The sequence below is a fragment of the Ornithorhynchus anatinus genome, chromosome 19 (genome assembly GCF_004115215.2).
Source record: "Ornithorhynchus anatinus isolate Pmale09 chromosome 19, mOrnAna1.pri.v4, whole genome shotgun sequence".
Classification (NCBI taxonomy): domain Eukaryota; kingdom Metazoa; phylum Chordata; class Mammalia; order Monotremata; family Ornithorhynchidae; genus Ornithorhynchus; species Ornithorhynchus anatinus.
This window is the reverse complement of record NC_041746.1, coordinates 8,066,873-8,083,804: the sequence shown is the minus strand read 5'-3', so window position 1 is coordinate 8,083,804 and position 16,932 is coordinate 8,066,873. Positions and strand designations below refer to the sequence as shown.

The following is a 16,932-nucleotide window of genomic DNA, read 5'->3' as shown; positions in this document are numbered from 1 at the left end:
GGACATTAAAATAAATTACTGATATGGACATAAGTACTGTGAGTACTGTGGCTTGAGGGAGGGGTGAATGAAGGCTGCAACATTCATTCATTCATTCATTCAATCACATTTACTGAGAGCTTACGTGTGTGCAGAGCACTGTACTAAAGCACTTGGAAAGTACAATTCGGCAACAAAGAGACACAATCCCTGCCCACAGCAAGCTCACAATCTAGAAGGGGGGAAGAAAAAATACCTCCCACTCTCCTCACCTTTCCTGAATCCAGTACTTTCTGAAAATCTTCCATAGTGTTAGCAACGACCATGTGGGTCTTGAGATCTGCAGAAGCCCTAAGGAAAAAAATGATAGAAACAGATTCTCAAATTTGGAGTTACAAAAAACAGATTGTCTGTTGCAATATTTTTAGGTTGGAGGCCAAATCACATGACCTATTTGTCATCTCCCTTTTCTAACAACTTTTTCTAGTTTCAAGTTTTGAAGTACACAGATCCAAAAAATTTTCCCCCAAAGGCATAACCATAGGCATTATTCTGAAAAATCTTTAATATTCAAAATTGCTAGTGTCTGAAGCTATTAGAACACATCAAGCGGAAGTTTAATGGACATAGAATATGAACATTCAGGGAGTGGTGGCAGAATTGAGAACTGCTACAAACCAGAGGTGATGCGGTATTTGGATCCCAAGAGGTTGCTTCCCTTTTTCTGTCCATTATATCCGTGTTTGCTATCTACCTCTGCATTCCGGAGAGAGAAACCAGCTATATGAGGGCTACGGCTACCATGGGTTTCACTCCCGGCCTCTCATCCCAAGCCTCCAACAAGACTCAAAAGTTTCTGAACATCTGAAAAGACTTTCCAAGCAGAGCTGAAAAGATCCCATAACAGGCCTGACCTGTTAGCGCTATGAAGCTTGGACCCAGCCCTATCCTGCAGTGGCCAAACAAGATGGAGTCCAGGCCTTAAGCCTGTCACATTTGCTTTATAAAATGATCCCCATCCTTCCTTACACTACCTCATAACATGAAAAGTTGGCCCTTAGGTATATGACAGTCATTTCCTCTTAGGGTCTAAGTATATAATCAATCAAATTTTGTGAATAGCAATTTGACACAACCACGTCTACACAATCATTTACAAAGGTTTTCTGCTGGTCTGGCAGAATTCACCCTCCCTTTGTCAGAACTGCTTCTTCCCTGTTCAATTCTCATCAGAAACTTGGTCAATGGAGGAGACTACGAAACTCAAAATTTGGAAATTCTTCTCCATGACCAAATCAGAAGAAGAAGCCAGTAAGACTTGAGAAAATTTCTTCTTCAGGAAAGGAAACCTCTCCACATATATTTTATATGGTTTAAGTCTCCCAATGTCTAACCTGTTGAAAAGATTTACATGGATCTCCTCCAAAATGGTTTTAAGTTTAGTCTCTGCCTCATTTTCAACAATTGTAATCTTGTCTCCGGTATCTCTTCTAACCGCTACGAACTGAGAGTTCTTCATGTCACGTGGTCCAACTTCAAGTCTGATAGGGACTCCCTAGGGAAATCATTACAACAAATGAAAGCGTGTTTTTACACGGTCATAAATCACAATGGGAAATTTAAAAAAAATAAACTCATAACTTACACAATAAAGCACCAAAAAGAATACCGTTTATTACAGTGCTCTGCACCGAATTAAGAGCTCAATAACTGATTGATGCTGCTAAGATGCTGAGGCAACCTAACTCAGGCAAGTTGGTTATGAGCCAAGGGACCATATGTCTAGCCCATTATTTTCAGGCAAGAGATGATTTTCTAAAATGTAATCTGCTTTTTCTAAGCTATTCCCTGGTAAACTAATTTTCCTTGCATTTGGTCTTCAGAAAACAGAGGAAAAACTGAATGGTACCACCTCATAAAAACCTGAAAATAACACTACTCAGCTCGGTTGGTTATAAACACAGTATTAGCAAAGCCATTTTTTAAGAAAGACTGGTTTAAAAGCATAATTTAAGGATGCTGGTACATTTCAATCTGAAATCCCACAGAAAAGGTGCTTTGGAAAAACCTGAGAACCTGCCCAAAGGAAAGATTAATTTGATGATCAGTTATGAAAAGCATACATAAATGTTAAAATGAAAAAAAACCTGTCAGCATTTGCAGCTTTGAAAGCACATAAAGGATGATAGAAAGTGACAACAATGAAAATCTCAGCAATTAACTTGATGAACTAATAAAGTTAAATTTTGGCAATTATGACTACGTGGGAAGATCATTCAAAAGTGAACCTGTCGCCAGCTAAGCACAATTCCAGAGGGAGAGGAAATATATACCAATCATAAATACCAATCTTACAAGGTAAGTAACGTCTTTGATCATTAGCAGGAAGATTAGTTTAAATTCAACAAATGCATGAACTTCCAGGAGTCAATGTCTAAAACGGTATGGTTTTATAAAACCATCTGGTATCCATGAGTGCAAACAATGAATTAAAATGAAAAAAATAAAAGGACAGGGGAGGGAGGGGAAAAGACAGAGGAAGGTCTGAAGAGAAATTTACCTTGAGTTCCCAGTGATTGAATTTCCATCCTGGCGAGTAATTGTCTCGCAAATCAACGCGCACACGGACATTTGCACTGAGTAGTCGTTTTCGATACTCATTGCACTTCTTTATCAGGGCCTCTCTGTCTTCTTCAGAAAGTGAGTTTGTGATATAAACAACAACCTGTAGCCAGAAAAATGCCCCAAGTTAATATCCAGTAACACAATGTGCAAAGCGGTATACTAAGCACTGAGAAGAATACAACTTTAATTTATAGATAATTGTACGCCAAGTGACTAGGGACCCTTAATCCACAGTTAATGGCATTTTGCAGAGGGTAACTGTCACAATCCATTTAAGCTCAGCTCTAGAAAAAGTAATAAATGTGAAAGCTGCTGAGAGGACTGATGTTAAGGGCTCTCAGGGCAGAAATGAGGCTGGTAGTTAGAAGCCAGATTCATTCTGCCCAACCTGGTTTCATGCAAGCTCTCCTTCATGGTCAGAAAAGCCTTTCTTCCAGTTTACCGAAATGGAATTTGACTTGTACAATGTAAAAAAAAATAGATGATACATTCCCTAAATTCAATGTGCTACTCACCTGAACAGATGCTACACGGGGAGGCAGCACCAGGCCCATATTATCTCCATGAACCATGGTCATTACCCCAATAGTCCGTGTTGTAAGGCCCCAAGAGTTTTGATACGCAAACTGTTTCTCCCCCGGTGTCTTTGGATCTTCAAAAATAATCTCAAACATTTTGGAAAAATTCTGACCAAGGTGATGGGATGTGGCTCCCTTAGAGAAAACACAGAGAAAGTTACAGTGAGCTGAAAGGATCTATTCTCAACCCATGTGCTCTTCAGAAACAAAAGTGTTTTCTTCCTGGTTCTAAAAGCCCTCTGACAGTGGGATACCAATTACCTGAAATTTCCTGGAGAAGCCCAATTCCTATTTTGCATAAAGCTGGGACAAAGAAGCTTGGTATAGCCACAGTAGAAAGCTGCAGACCAGCAAAAGGCATATTAGCATGGTGCGCTTATGCCTAAACTATTACACGCAGCTGTGGTTGCGGGATTTTAGAAAGGATATTATGAAGCTGGAGAAAAGTTACGGTCAAAACCCAAGACGATCCACAGGGGTGAAAAAGCTTCCAAATGAGAATAGGCTGACAGACTAAGACTTTTCGGCCTAAGAAAAGAATCGGTCACCAAATCCCCTACACAACAGGACAAAGATGCACCTATGAAATTTGAAACTGCGGGAGTCAAAACACACAAAATCACCTTCTTCACACTGCTGGTGGTAAATATATGGAAGTTAAGCAGCAAAAAAAAATCTCCAGGTAAACGGTTTAAATAAGCGTAAATACCTGGATAGCTCTTCCACTGGCTGATATGAAGGCCTCTACAGTAGTGGTATAGTCTCCTCCTGCAAATTTCTCCTTTTCAGTCTTTCTTCCCTTCACAACAGGGATTGCCAGTAGTTCTTCATACACCTTAGCATAGAGGTCAAGTATCTGCAAGACCTAGAAAAAACAGGTGGAATAAAGAACATCTTTAAATCTGGAATTGATCTTTTCCATTTAAATTGATAATTACTAAAAAAGGTTTAAGAGGACAAAAACTGCCCTAATCCAGAGAAACCTTTCATACTTTCTTCCTAAAAAGCTCACTGTGGTATACTGTACTCTCCCAAGCACTTAGTACAGTGCTCTGCACACAGTAAGCGCTCAGTAAATACGAATGAGACTGACTGTGTTAAAGGTACTGTTTTTGGATTTAAAGAATTAAATTCAAGGAGTTCTATAGGAAATCCAATAGATTGAACAAAAAAATCCTTTCCTGAAAACTTGGTTCATTGCTTTAGGGCACAAGGGAGCCAAGTAAGAAAATAATATGCCTAGTTCCAGCTGCCTTAGTGCACAAAGGTAAAAAGGGCCACGTGAAAATAACAAAAATGCAGAGTTGGATTACTTCATTTACTAATCAATCCTTAATTAGAAATTGCTAAAATCCCAAAATACCAGATGCTTTGATTTTTTTCCCCCTTGGACTAGGTGTTACAATCAGTTTGTAATAAAACGTAAGGAGCAAATTAAGTTCTTAAACTTTTCTATACATATGAAATGGAATCAAACCAAACAAAACCGAGATATCGATTAGGTACCTCCTCTGCTGCTTCTTCATATGTAGCGAATGCGCTGTGTCCTTCCTGCCAGAGGAACTCACGGGTGCGCAGGAAAGGCTGTGGATGTTTGAATTCCCAGCGCTGCAAGACAATAAGCACAAAGAAAAATGAGGCATCCTACAGGCACTTTTTAGAGTTTATCAACTGAGAACTCCATTTTTCTCATACTGCCATGTTCAGAAACCTCATCTCTGGAATGATTTTTTTCCAAAAACAAACAAAAAATCTGCCTACATCCAAAAGTAGGATCATTTGGAAGACTTGAAAAGAGAAACACTTTTAAATTCTATGAATAAAGACTCATCCATACAAGAGGCCTGTACTTACCACTACATTACACCATTGATTAAGTCTGATAGGCAAATCCCTATGTGACTGGACCCATTTTGCATAAGCAGGATACATTACTGAAAAAAGAAACAAAAGGGAAGGGAACCTTTAAAAATCTAAAAATTTGCCAGTGGTGCATAGAACTTCAATACCACGTACAATACGAAGGCAAGTCTTTTAGCAATCAATGCAACTCTCCTGTTTTAGGTGCTCAAGGACTCTTACATGTGCTTTTGAGGACTCTGAATACCATCTCTACATTTAAATGATCACTACATATTAATACATAACATGAAAGAGGGGATTTGGGTGGAACCAGGTCATTCACAGGAAAATTTACACTAAGAGTAACAAATCTGTCCAAAACTTTAGAGGGGAATTTCTGGCTCTAAGTGGCTGAAGAAAATTCTGTTGGTGACTTCTGAGGTAAAGGGTGTGGGGGTGAGCGACTGACTGGACTGTCCTATGGCCTGGCAGAAGATTTACTTCAAATGTAGGGCTTGGTCTGCAATCCGTGGGAGGAGACGGGCTAGGCAGTCGATCCTTTCCCTCAGCATTGCGCAGTGGGATGAGTTGGTTTTGGGTGGACCCGCCTGAAAATTAGTGCCCAGACGAGATAAAATCCCCCCATTTGCCAAAGAGTATGTGGACCCTCATTTACTTCCATCCTGTGTCTTAACTCTCTAGGTAATGATCATTTAAAGCAAATGTAAAGTATTAGTTCCCTGACCTGAGTGCTTATCTCCACTTGTATCAGCAAGAAGTTGGGACCCCAACAGCTTGTAAAACTATCCTGAGTGCTGTTCTCAACAATGGCTTTTGATATGTGGACATAGCTGAATCTGAAGCCTGGGGCCTCACAGTGAATTTCTGTTCAGCAACCTCAGATTACATCCACTATTCCTGCTACCTAACAGTGCAATCTGAGGCCATTTAAGAAGTGGGTAAGAGTAAGAATAACTCAGGGCAGAGTTCCCTACTACTACAAAAGTCAACCAGCCACACATGCTGCTCACAGGAAAAAATCTCTCCCCCTTTGGTCCAAAGAGGCAGCCCCTCAAACTGGTCTCAGTTGCTGGAGAGGTAGAAACACTGTTTTTGGCAGCATTTTTAGTACGTCAATAGCCCAATTTAGGAACACGTGGCTCTCCCTGTTAGGACGCAAGTGTAAAGAAGGTGCCCGACTATATCTGCTTGTACAGTGGAAGTGGTTGTCTTTTCAGTCACGCACTCGTGAAATTTCACCATCAGAAGCTTCATCTCAATATAAAAGGCAAACAAAAACATGAAATAGTGTTAAATTCTATTTACCCGTTTCACTGGTAGGACGAACTGCTATTGGTTCGGCCAACTCTGTTTTGCCAGACCTCGTAACCCAAGCAACCTAGCAGAACAAAAATCAGTTTGTCATTTCCAAAATCCTTGAGAGTTTAACCTAACTGTTGATTATGGGTTTTAAAAACAGTTGCCTTCCCTCCATACTGGTGAGGAATAATACGGTGGAATGTGAAATTGAATGCAATTCCCATAATTACCTACAGGAGAAGCAGATATGCAAGCATGTGCTAACTATAAAAATTTTAAAAAGAAAAATCTGAGGAGCTTAGATTGCTACTCTATTACAAAAATAAGGCACTCCCCAAATTTGAATTTAGAAAATGCACCCCAATTTTACCTGCCACCTACCTTCAATCTAGAGTTCCCTTAATTTGTGATTACCCGGGGTTTTTTTATTTAATTTCAAAATAGGAAAGTGAAAACAACCCAGCTCTTTAGAGGGAGAAAGGCAGTCCATATGAATCTTTTGAATGAATAAATCGGCACGCTTACCTCGGGGGCAAAATCGGCAATGTGAGTCTTTTCTCTCTCCAATGCAGCTTGAGACACAAACATGGGGAAGTAGCAGTTCTCCACTCCAAGTTTCTTGATCTCAGCATCGAAGAAATCTTTGATGGCTTCCCAAATGGAATAGGCCCAAGGACGGAGAATATAGCACCCGCTCACATCATAGTACTCAATCATTTCCGATTTTGTAATGACCTGTACAACGAAGACATATGCTACGAGATTTTTATTTTATGAAATCACTAATTGCAGAGGCTGGATAAGCAAGTCATAAGTATGGAAATTTCTTGCCTATTCCATTTAACTCACTCAGTGTTGCTCTATAAATGTTACTTGGCCAAACAATTTGTAATCCACCCTCTTCCAAACCTGAACCCCTTTACCTCAATCATCAGTAAATGTACCTGTCTTTTTTCTGATATACAAAATAATAAAAAATACAGTTTTCCTGGAATTTTTTTAAAAAATTAAAATTTAAAATACCTTACAGTGACAGAGAAGAAAAGGTAGATATTAATTATGGTATGGGATTAAGTCTTAATTCCCATTTCACAGATGAGGTGATTGAGGCACAGAGAAGTTAAGTGGCTTGCCCAAAGTCACCCAGCAGACATGAATGAGAGCTAATACTTAAGTAACAGGGTAACATATGTGGAGAAGTTCTAGTTGACACATACAAGCTGAAGTGGAAGTTGTGGGGCTATAACCTGGGAAGAAGAGAAATGAACTGAAGGAGACTTCCTGTAAATGTGATTTCAGAAGGGCTTTGAAGATGAACTTTCAGGTATTTGGGGTTCGCACAGGCCAGACCCGAAAAGCCTGGGTCTACTGAGGCTCGGATGAAGCAATAAATAGCTTTTCATAGCACACCCCACACCACTAAATGCTGACTGGAAACCACTAGCCTCCAGTGAGAACCTCACTGTAATTAGTGGCAATGAAGGCTTTATTGCAATAATGATTATGCAATTCTAGATGAAATAAGAATTATACCCTGCTTTAATTTTATAAACCCTTGTACTCAGATTTCACTTGTAAATAGCATATTTTTGGAAATATTTTATTGCAAGCAATAAGAATTCCATCATAAAGCAGTTCTCCCATTACAGCAGGCCCAGCTCAAGAGTAATCAAGCTCATACATCTATTTAGCCCAGTATGCACTTAAGTTAAGGCACACTCACCTGAGAAAACCAGTCTGCCAAATTTTCTTCTTTTTTTGCCTCTAAACCCAATCTGTAGACAGTTAAAACAAATTTGCAGTTTAACTCCCACTTCACATTCCTATGACTAACTTCGAGAGAAAAAAACATTTTCTGGCAATGGTTATAATTTATCAACCCGATCAAAAATTTAAGTTGATTTTTACTCCTCATTGCTTTACACCTCAAAATATACAGCTTTGTTCTTTCTATGTATTGTTGCATTATTTCTGCACACCTGAACTAGAAAAGGCCCAGAATGTGATATTTTCTTCTGAATTCTATTACTGTTACTAATACTGGTTGCTTTTGTGCCCAGTACTGTTGGAAACACTTGGGATTATACATTAAAAGCATCCAATTTGAAGACTGCCATTGCCTTACAAGGAACAATCTGGGTGTAGACAAATGAGAGGCAATTATGACAACTTTAACTTAAATATCAAAACTATCCCTTTTCTCCCTCCTCCCCCATTTTCAGTCCCAAAACAAGCCAAGTTCCCAGTGGTTTACATATTTCTAAAAGGACTGCTTCGCCTGCCTTCCACTCCCATTGAGGGACTTGGGCGTCATACTCTCAGACAGCGCTTCTGAGAGAAGATGGACTGAAGCTCAGGAGCCCTAAAATTCCTTACATTTGGAAAAATCTAATGTAACCCGGTTCCCTTGTGAAGGAGATTTCATTCCATTAAAAAACAGAAACTGAAGTTGTCTGCTTATTGTTATACTGTACTCTCCTAAGCCCTTAGTACGGTACTCTGCATAGAATAAGCACTCCTGACAAAAACTAAAGTACATCTTTCACTAGCTGAATTCTGTCCCAACTTTCCATTTTGTGATTTCCAAAAATTTCATTACCTTGTCTGTTTCTTAGGTCCTTGACCATCTCCGGGTCCCCCTGAGGACAGCCCACTGCCTTGGTCTTTTGCAGATTCTTTCTTTGGACCATCGTTCTGTTTCTGAGGCTTATTCTGCTTTTCAGATTTATTCTCTTTCTCTTTCTTCTTCTTATCTTTGTCTTCAGTACCAGTGGCAGTGACCGGTTTATAGTCCATGCCTGTCAGAGATTTGTACTGGGCCTTCAGCTGAAGGAGTTCCTGAACAGCTGCATCTATCTTATCCTTCGGTGTGCAGGAAAATCAATGGAATAAATACAAACCATTATGGATCAAATTCACCGTGTGCGTGCATCCTATAGAAACTTTATTACCTCAAATGAGGACGTCCTTGACTGGCTGAGCTGTTTCCTCAGAAAAAGTTAAAGCCCCAAAAGGCAAGAAAATGCCACAACTAATTTTGAGATGATACGAAAAAATCCCATCCCTTGATGGAAGCAGAAATCATAACGTCTAATAAATTTCAAGGCTGAACTGTAATACATCAAATCATGATTTTTGCATAAAGTAGATCAAAGAATACAAGTCAATCTAGATACTAAATATGGTCACATCAGGATAAGAAAAAAATTATCTTAATGCAAAGACCTGACCAAGGATCTTAGTATAGGCTTCTGATAACTGCATTATGGCCAATCCTACTGTTTCTATCACTTTATTAATGACAAAAAAAATCATACCAAGGTATAGGTTATTTAGCTTTATCATGTGGCATGCCGGGCGAATTAATACATCAACTGACAATGTAATGGGTATAAATGCAAGAAGCTGACCTTGGAAGCTTTCTCAGCTTTCAGTTGCCGAACCTCTTCTCCTTGAGAAGCCACCTTGTTAAAGAGAGCTTTAGCTTCAGGGGTGTCAGGACCACTGGCGTCTGCGCTTTTGGCTGGACCTGGAACAGAAGTCTGGAGTGCTGGTGGTTGCCCGGGCTTGTACTCCTGACCAGTCTTTTCTTTATACTCCGCTTTCAGAGACAGTAATAGTTTTACGGCTTCATCCACTTGATCCTGGGTAAAAGAGAAACAGTGAAGAGGAGGTCAGAGGAGGACTTAGCCAAATTAATATTCATATCATACCTAGGTCTTAAAAAGTCATCACAGAATTCCTTCTAATGGCATTAGGACAAGAAAAACAAAGGGAAGTTAAATATGAGGCTAAAAGCCAAAACTGAGAAAAAAAATAGATCCACTACGTAATCTGTGGTTCGCCAGACCCACTTGGTTCAGATAGTACACTGAATACCTGGAAATTAGACTTCCTTTTGTAAAAGAATGCCTGGAAATTGGAGTAGGCTCTTATAAAAGAGTAGGCTCTATATTTCTAGGGGTTTAACCAGATTCCTGCCTCCCAAATAACGAAAATTAAAATACCCTCTCACCACTGTGGATCACTGGTCAACTTTGGCTCCATTATAAAGCACTCACTTCAGAACCACGACTTGGATCATGTTAAAGTTCGTACTGGCGATGGTGTCAAATACTCAAAATTTAACAAAATGCCTCCCCACTGTTCTGTATGCCAGAAATAACTTAAGTGCTGAATATTCACTTAGCCATATGTCATTTGCAACCACTGGAAAAAGTCCTATTACCTAAAAAAATACTTTGCCATACAAATGCTTTTTCCCTGGAACATAAAGCAGATAAAATCAAAATACTTTAAAATTTACATCAGGTTTTTACCCAGATTTAAGGAATAAAACCAAAAGATGATCCCCCAAATTACATATTTTTAAGCTCTATAGTCATGATACATACGATAGCATATGATGGCAGAGCAGACTCACATGTATGAATTGTCACCAATTTAGGGTTTTTTTAAATCTTAAATTATGTATTCGTTCAGCACTTACTCTATGTCAAGCATTGTTCTAAGCACTGGGGTAGCTACAACTGTTTGGAAGCCATTAAGCAGCCCCAATTGGGGCTGAGTTAACAGACAAAGGACAGTGATATATGGGAAAGTTGGGACCTGAAGGTCCGCATGCCTGATCTAACTATGCCTTCAGTTTAACTACATATTCCTGGCCCAGGGACACATAATTATTCAAAGTTGTCTCCCATTGTGAAATGCAGGGGTGGCAAATCAGACACTGAAATTATGCCCAAGGTACAGGGCCATATTTGTCCGCCAAATTTCCAAAAAATGACAGTCGACCTATGCCAGTTTATCAACTTTTCAGAATGCAACCTGGGGAGTCAGCAAGGATAATGGTTACCTTTGAGGCTTTTTCAGCTTTGAGTCTACGGACCACTTCTCCCTGTTCGGCTACTTTATCGTAACACTTTCTGCTTTCTGCTGAATTAGAAAATGTCACATCATTGCAGGGCGGTGAGGGGGTAAGGCTGGGAGATGCCGATGTGCAAAGCGGAGAAGCTGCAGGAGGGTTCCCAGGTTTGTATTCCTGGCCTGTCTTTTCTTTATATTCTGCTTTGAGAGTCAGAAGCACTTTCACAGCTGCATCTATTTGATCCTAAGCAGAAAGAAAAAAAGTGAATTCATTCAATCGTACTTATTGAACGCTTACTGTGTGCAGAGCACTGTACTGAGAGCTATGAGATAAACATAATTGCTTGGGTGGGAAAATGTGTTAAAAGCAACGTAACAGCAACTCCTACTACTGAAAGGGAAACAACTAAAACAGGGTTTACTTTCTATTATAAATATTTGTTCATTGAATGACAATGTTGGGCACTGTTCAGTTGGAAACCTTCACTGAGGTAAGCTTAGTTTAGGAAGGGAGGAATTGAAGAAAACACAAGAATGGCAAAGAATGTGAGGAAAAAAACTTGAAGATGAGGATAATTAAGAAATTAATAAGGAAATGGCAGTCAAAATTTTTTAATTTTGAAAGAGAGAAATTCAGCACACTGAGGAAGGAGGAGAGTGCTATGTAAACGACAGCTACAGGTGCAAAACAAAATACCAGTAAGGAGTATACTGAAAAAAACTGAGTGAAGATAACCTGAACACAAATCTAGTTGTAGGGAAAGAGATAAAGAATAGGGCAGGTTTTAGAGACAAGACTATACAGCTGTTAAGTTATGATTTTAGTCAATTATATGGCAGGAAAACAAAATGTACATTGGACAAGAAATACTAGGAAACTCAAATGACCAAAGAAAACTTTGGTTTTAAAATGGGGTAAGACACACCTGTTTTGCATTTGAACGGCACAGATTTACTATTTCTAAATCCAATTTAGCTCAAGCACCACGTTTATACCACCAATTTAAATCTTACAGAATTAATGAAAACTCTCTCTTCACTCCTCCCATAACTTAAAAAAAAAGGTCTAAAATGTGCCAGTCATTTTAATTCTCATTTCTTCATGCTCACACAATTATACCTTTGGAGCTTTCTCAGCTTTGAGTTTGCGCACCCTCTCTCCTTGTTCAGCTACCTTACTGTACAGAGCTTTGCTGTCTACCAAAGAAGCATTCGAAGTGGAAGCAGGAGTAGGAGCAGAAGGAGAAGGCTGGCTAGGAGGCAGAACAGAAGGTGGGGCTCCAGGTTTGTATTCCTGCCCTGTCTTTTGTTTATATTCTGCCTTTAAAGTTAAAAGTTCTTTCACAGCATCACTTATCTGATCCTAAAGGAGAAAAAGAAATGTGAGAAATACAGCAAATATAGTTACAATGACCAAATGAGGGTTTTTTGAGAACACCACTTGAAGCAAAAGCTCCTATATTTCACCCCAGGAAACATCTATGTTGGACTCTGCACTAGGCCCTCCGACATTTGAAAAGTCACTGCAGGACCCATCACTAGTGTTTTAAAAGTATCTGAGGAAAATCAGTAATTTTTTGGAAACAAAACCCAGAACTCTGTATTTTCTTAATGGCCATACAGGAGCAACCATCCAATGCAAGGGGGATTTTGCAGCCATTTCTTTTTAATTTATAGGACTCCATTAAAGTTATTTGTTTGAACTCCCTTAAAACCACTCATTTTTCTCCCCTGAAACTGCCTCCTGGGCCTCTAATCTTCTTGGTGGACACTGCTCCTGGGGTACAGGGATGGAGGATTGGGAGGGGTTGAGAAGCGGCATAGCCCAGTGGATAGAGTTTGGGTTTGGGAGTCAGAAGGATCTGGGTATTAACCCTGGCTCCGCCATTTGTCTGCTGTGTGTCCTTGGGTAAGTCACTTCACTTCTCTGTGCCTCAGTTCCCTCATCTACAAAATGGGGATTAAGATTGTGAGGCCTATGTGGGATAGGGACCGCCTTCAACCCGATTATCTCGTATCTAACCCAGCGGTTACAACAGTGCCAGGCGCACAGTAGCACTTAACAGATACCACGATTATTATTAAGAGTCCAAATTCTTTATTTCTGATCTTTCTGAATGCCATATCTTCCATGTTTCCAAGTCATGCCTATTTTGCTTTCGCTAGACTGGAGCAACTTATCTGTTCATTTTCCCCTTGTTCCTGGTGAGAAACCATCTCCATGAACTCATTTTATAATGAACTCATTGACACAACAGTTCTCCATATTACCCTGATTTTTCTACTTTAAATAGAATTATCAATTTGGTGGGGCTTTTCTTTTCTCTTCCCAAAAAGAGCAGCAGTAAATCAACAGGACTTGAGTCAGAAGGAAATCGCTATTCAGTCTCAGTGGGTATTAAAGAACACAGAATTCGCTTGGACATGATTCGAGAACCCATGCTATGTGTCTGTAGTTCTTAAATTATCAAGCCCAAAACTGAGCTCCTTATAGCCTGATAACTTCTTCCTCAAAGAATCCTGGCTCCCACTAGCACATTAAGGTAGTCCTGTGAGCTCCTCAAGGGCAGAGTAATGACTCCCATACAACTTTGAAGAGATTATGGGAGCCTTACAGTAGAAGAGGTGCAAGTATCAAATTCAAATTTTGTCACCTCTGAGATGCCCACAGAGCTCCAAACGTTTGGGAAGTCTCCCTGGAGCATTCGTTCAATCGCATTTATTGAGTGCCTACTGTGTGTAGAGCACTGTACAATTCAGCAACAAAGAGAGACAATCCCTGCCCACGCCGGGCTCATCTGTCCTGCCCAAATAGAGTTTAAGAGCAAATGATTGGGTGTCCCCCGTTCCCTGTTGGGTGCCTGGCAAGGGAGAGGAGGGAAGGAAGCAGTGAAAGAGGAAAGAGGTAAAATACCAGTCATGGGCAAAATACCACGTCTAAGAGGCTATAGGACCTGCATACTCAAGTAGTGTAATCAAAAAGTTGTCTTTACACCCAAGAGACGGCGCTTCAACAAAAAAACACTTTTCCAAAGACCCAAGCACATAAGACACACAGGACTGTCCATATATTTGGTTAAACAGACTAAAATACGTGTAGGCAAGCCCTCATTTTGCTTTATTCATTTCCACGATTGCCTGAACTTATTTCGCTGTGCTCACCTTAGAAGCTTTTTCAGCTTTGAGTTTCCGGACCGCCTCTCCTTGTTCAGCAACTTTATCATAAAGAGATTTACTATCCAGAGGCTTGGAGGCAGCATCCTGTACTTGTACTGTTGATGGAGGACTACCAGGTTTATATTCCTGCCCAGTTTTCGTCTTATATTCCGATTTCAGAGCCAAGAGTTGTTTTACAGCAGTATCAACCTCTTCTTTTGCTGCCTTCTTGGCTTTCAACTCTCTAACTACATCCCCTTGAGAAGAAACTTTGTTGTACAGGTCTAGAGGGCTCTCATTCGTAGTATGAGTTACAACTGCCACAGACTTTCCTTTGACAGCAGTAGGTGCCTTAAGGAATGTAAAAGAAGAACGGCAAACATAAATGCACTGACCTTAGGGGAATCTTCAAAAACACAGTCTTCCAACAATACAACTAGAAAATGCCACTTTTCTTATTTTTAGAGTTCATAGGAATATCAGTAACAAATAAAGCACATTTGCTTTTTAAAAGTTTTAAATTGACATTACTGTAAATTTGAAGATAAATTCTAACTTTTCCATAATTAAATAAAAATAATTGAAAGATCCTGGATATACAGTACCTGCTTCATAACCTACAATTTATTTCAGAGAAATTCCTTGAGTCACTCACAAAACAGTGCATTAATACTTGAAGATAGTAGAGGGAGAAAAACAAAATACTTTTGCCTTATAACTAAAAACTGCTTTGAGAAAAGGTTTATAAAGTTCGGATTGTGTGTTTACTGTAACCTACTCAGGAAGGGAATACTCATTTAAAAACTAGAAGTTAATTTTTAAAATGATTAACCTAATACTCGATTCTCTAATTAAAGAGATGTAGAACAGTATACTATATTATCTAAATAATGAAATGAATGCCACTGGTTGACACAATGAAAAAACAACTCTAAATATGAAGCCCTTGCCTATCTTCAGATCAATTCTTTAGGATTTAGGCACTAAGATTCTAGCAGAAAGAGCCTGTTCCTTCATGTTTTAAAAAATAATTTTGTGATTTTTCTGTGTTGCATATCCATGAGGAAAGGAGAGCAAAATCCTTGCAATTAATTCACAGTGTAAGAAATCAAATTCTACCAGGCAATGGAATACTATTCCAAATGGTCACTTTGCTTCTCCAGTGTGGCTCAGTGGAAAGAGCATGGGCTTTGGAGTCAGGGCTCAAGAGTTCGAATCCCAGCTCTGCCACTTGTCGGCTGTGTGACTGTGGGCGAGTCACTTAACTTCTCTGTGCCTCAGTTCCCTCATCTGTAAAATGGGGATTAAGACTGTGAGCCCCATGTGGGACAACCTGATTCCCCTATGTCTACCCCAGCGCTTAGAACAGTGCTTGGCACATAGTAAGCACTTAACAAATACCAACATTATTATTATTATTATTCTCCATAGCTGTTTCCCCATCTGTAGAATGAGGATTTAATACCCGTTGTCTCTCTTACTGAGACTGGGAGAAGAAAAAACTATGTCTGACCTGATTATCTTCAATCTCCTCCAGCATTTAGTACAGAGCTTAGCACACAGTAAGTGCTTCTTATAATGCCAAAATAAATCAAGTTGTAAAATGATGGTTGCTACGAAACAAAGTTCAAGGTCATCATAAATGTGTAATTTACTAAATACAATACATTATTGACAAAAAGTGTGCTAATTTAAATCCAATAATAAGCAGGCACCAGAACCTATTTACCTCATTCTTTGTTATTTCTGCCTTGGTCTTTTCCTTTGAACCAGATGTTGGCATTTCCTTTGTGTGTCCATCAGGGATATAGATCAAAATGCATGGAGCTTCTCTACAACTGTGAGGGCTAAAGAAAAATTTAGAAATAAATTCCAAATTCCTATAGGTATGATAAAGTAACTTGAAAAGGGCAAAAATAATTGAAATAAAATAGACTGGGTTCAAAATTCTAATAGGGCATGACTTCTGCAAGTTCAAACTACTCTAGTCTATTTGGTCCCAAAACAATGGTAATTATATACGTATATATATTCCTGGGTTTCTTAATTATTAATAATCTTTCACTTTCAAGACCAGCTTGATTATTGAGCAGCTAAGAATCAAGCTGTTCTTGAAACTGAAAGACTATAAGCAATTGCTCTCTCACCAAATGTAAAACACAATATTATGCATTTATTTCCCAATCCGTAAAACAAGAACTACAATAACAACTAGTTAGATGCTCAGAAAGGATAACAATTATAAAGTCCAATTTTAAAATCTCTTACAAAAAGTCTTACTGAAATCTAGTAAGCATACAAAATAGTAGAATTTTCGCTGTAACGGAAGCTTTGAAGAACAAGATCTCCTCACGTTATGGCACATGCGGTACAACGAGAGATGCCTATGTCTCAGCTTCTGATCTGGAGGTGGGATTCACATGATACACCGAGCCCCATCCCAGGGCAAGAAATAGGACTAAAGACTCATTTTTCTAAGTTGGGAGGGGGAGGGGGGAAATATCCTTTTAGCTAGCCTCCTTTCCATACATCAAAGACTCCTGGACCCTGTTTACTAATCTAACAA

General features: G+C 39.4%; 1 protein-coding gene across 1 annotated transcript in view; it reads right to left on the bottom strand.

Moving 5' to 3' along the window:
* Positions 1-16,932, bottom strand: part of EPRS1 (glutamyl-prolyl-tRNA synthetase 1) — a 44,649-nt gene that overhangs the window by 4,472 nt on the left and 23,245 nt on the right. Inside the window, 16 exon segments of the mRNA XM_029047121.2 lie at positions 252-330; positions 1,374-1,534; positions 2,540-2,704; positions 3,120-3,317; positions 3,892-4,047; positions 4,689-4,790; positions 5,037-5,116; positions 6,351-6,423; positions 6,870-7,079; positions 8,068-8,119; positions 8,944-9,206; positions 9,755-9,988; positions 11,200-11,454; positions 12,331-12,573; positions 14,373-14,717; positions 16,096-16,213. Coding sequence (XP_028902954.1) covers positions 252-330; positions 1,374-1,534; positions 2,540-2,704; positions 3,120-3,317; positions 3,892-4,047; positions 4,689-4,790; positions 5,037-5,116; positions 6,351-6,423; positions 6,870-7,079; positions 8,068-8,119; positions 8,944-9,206; positions 9,755-9,988; positions 11,200-11,454; positions 12,331-12,573; positions 14,373-14,717; positions 16,096-16,213 — 2,734 coding nt within the window.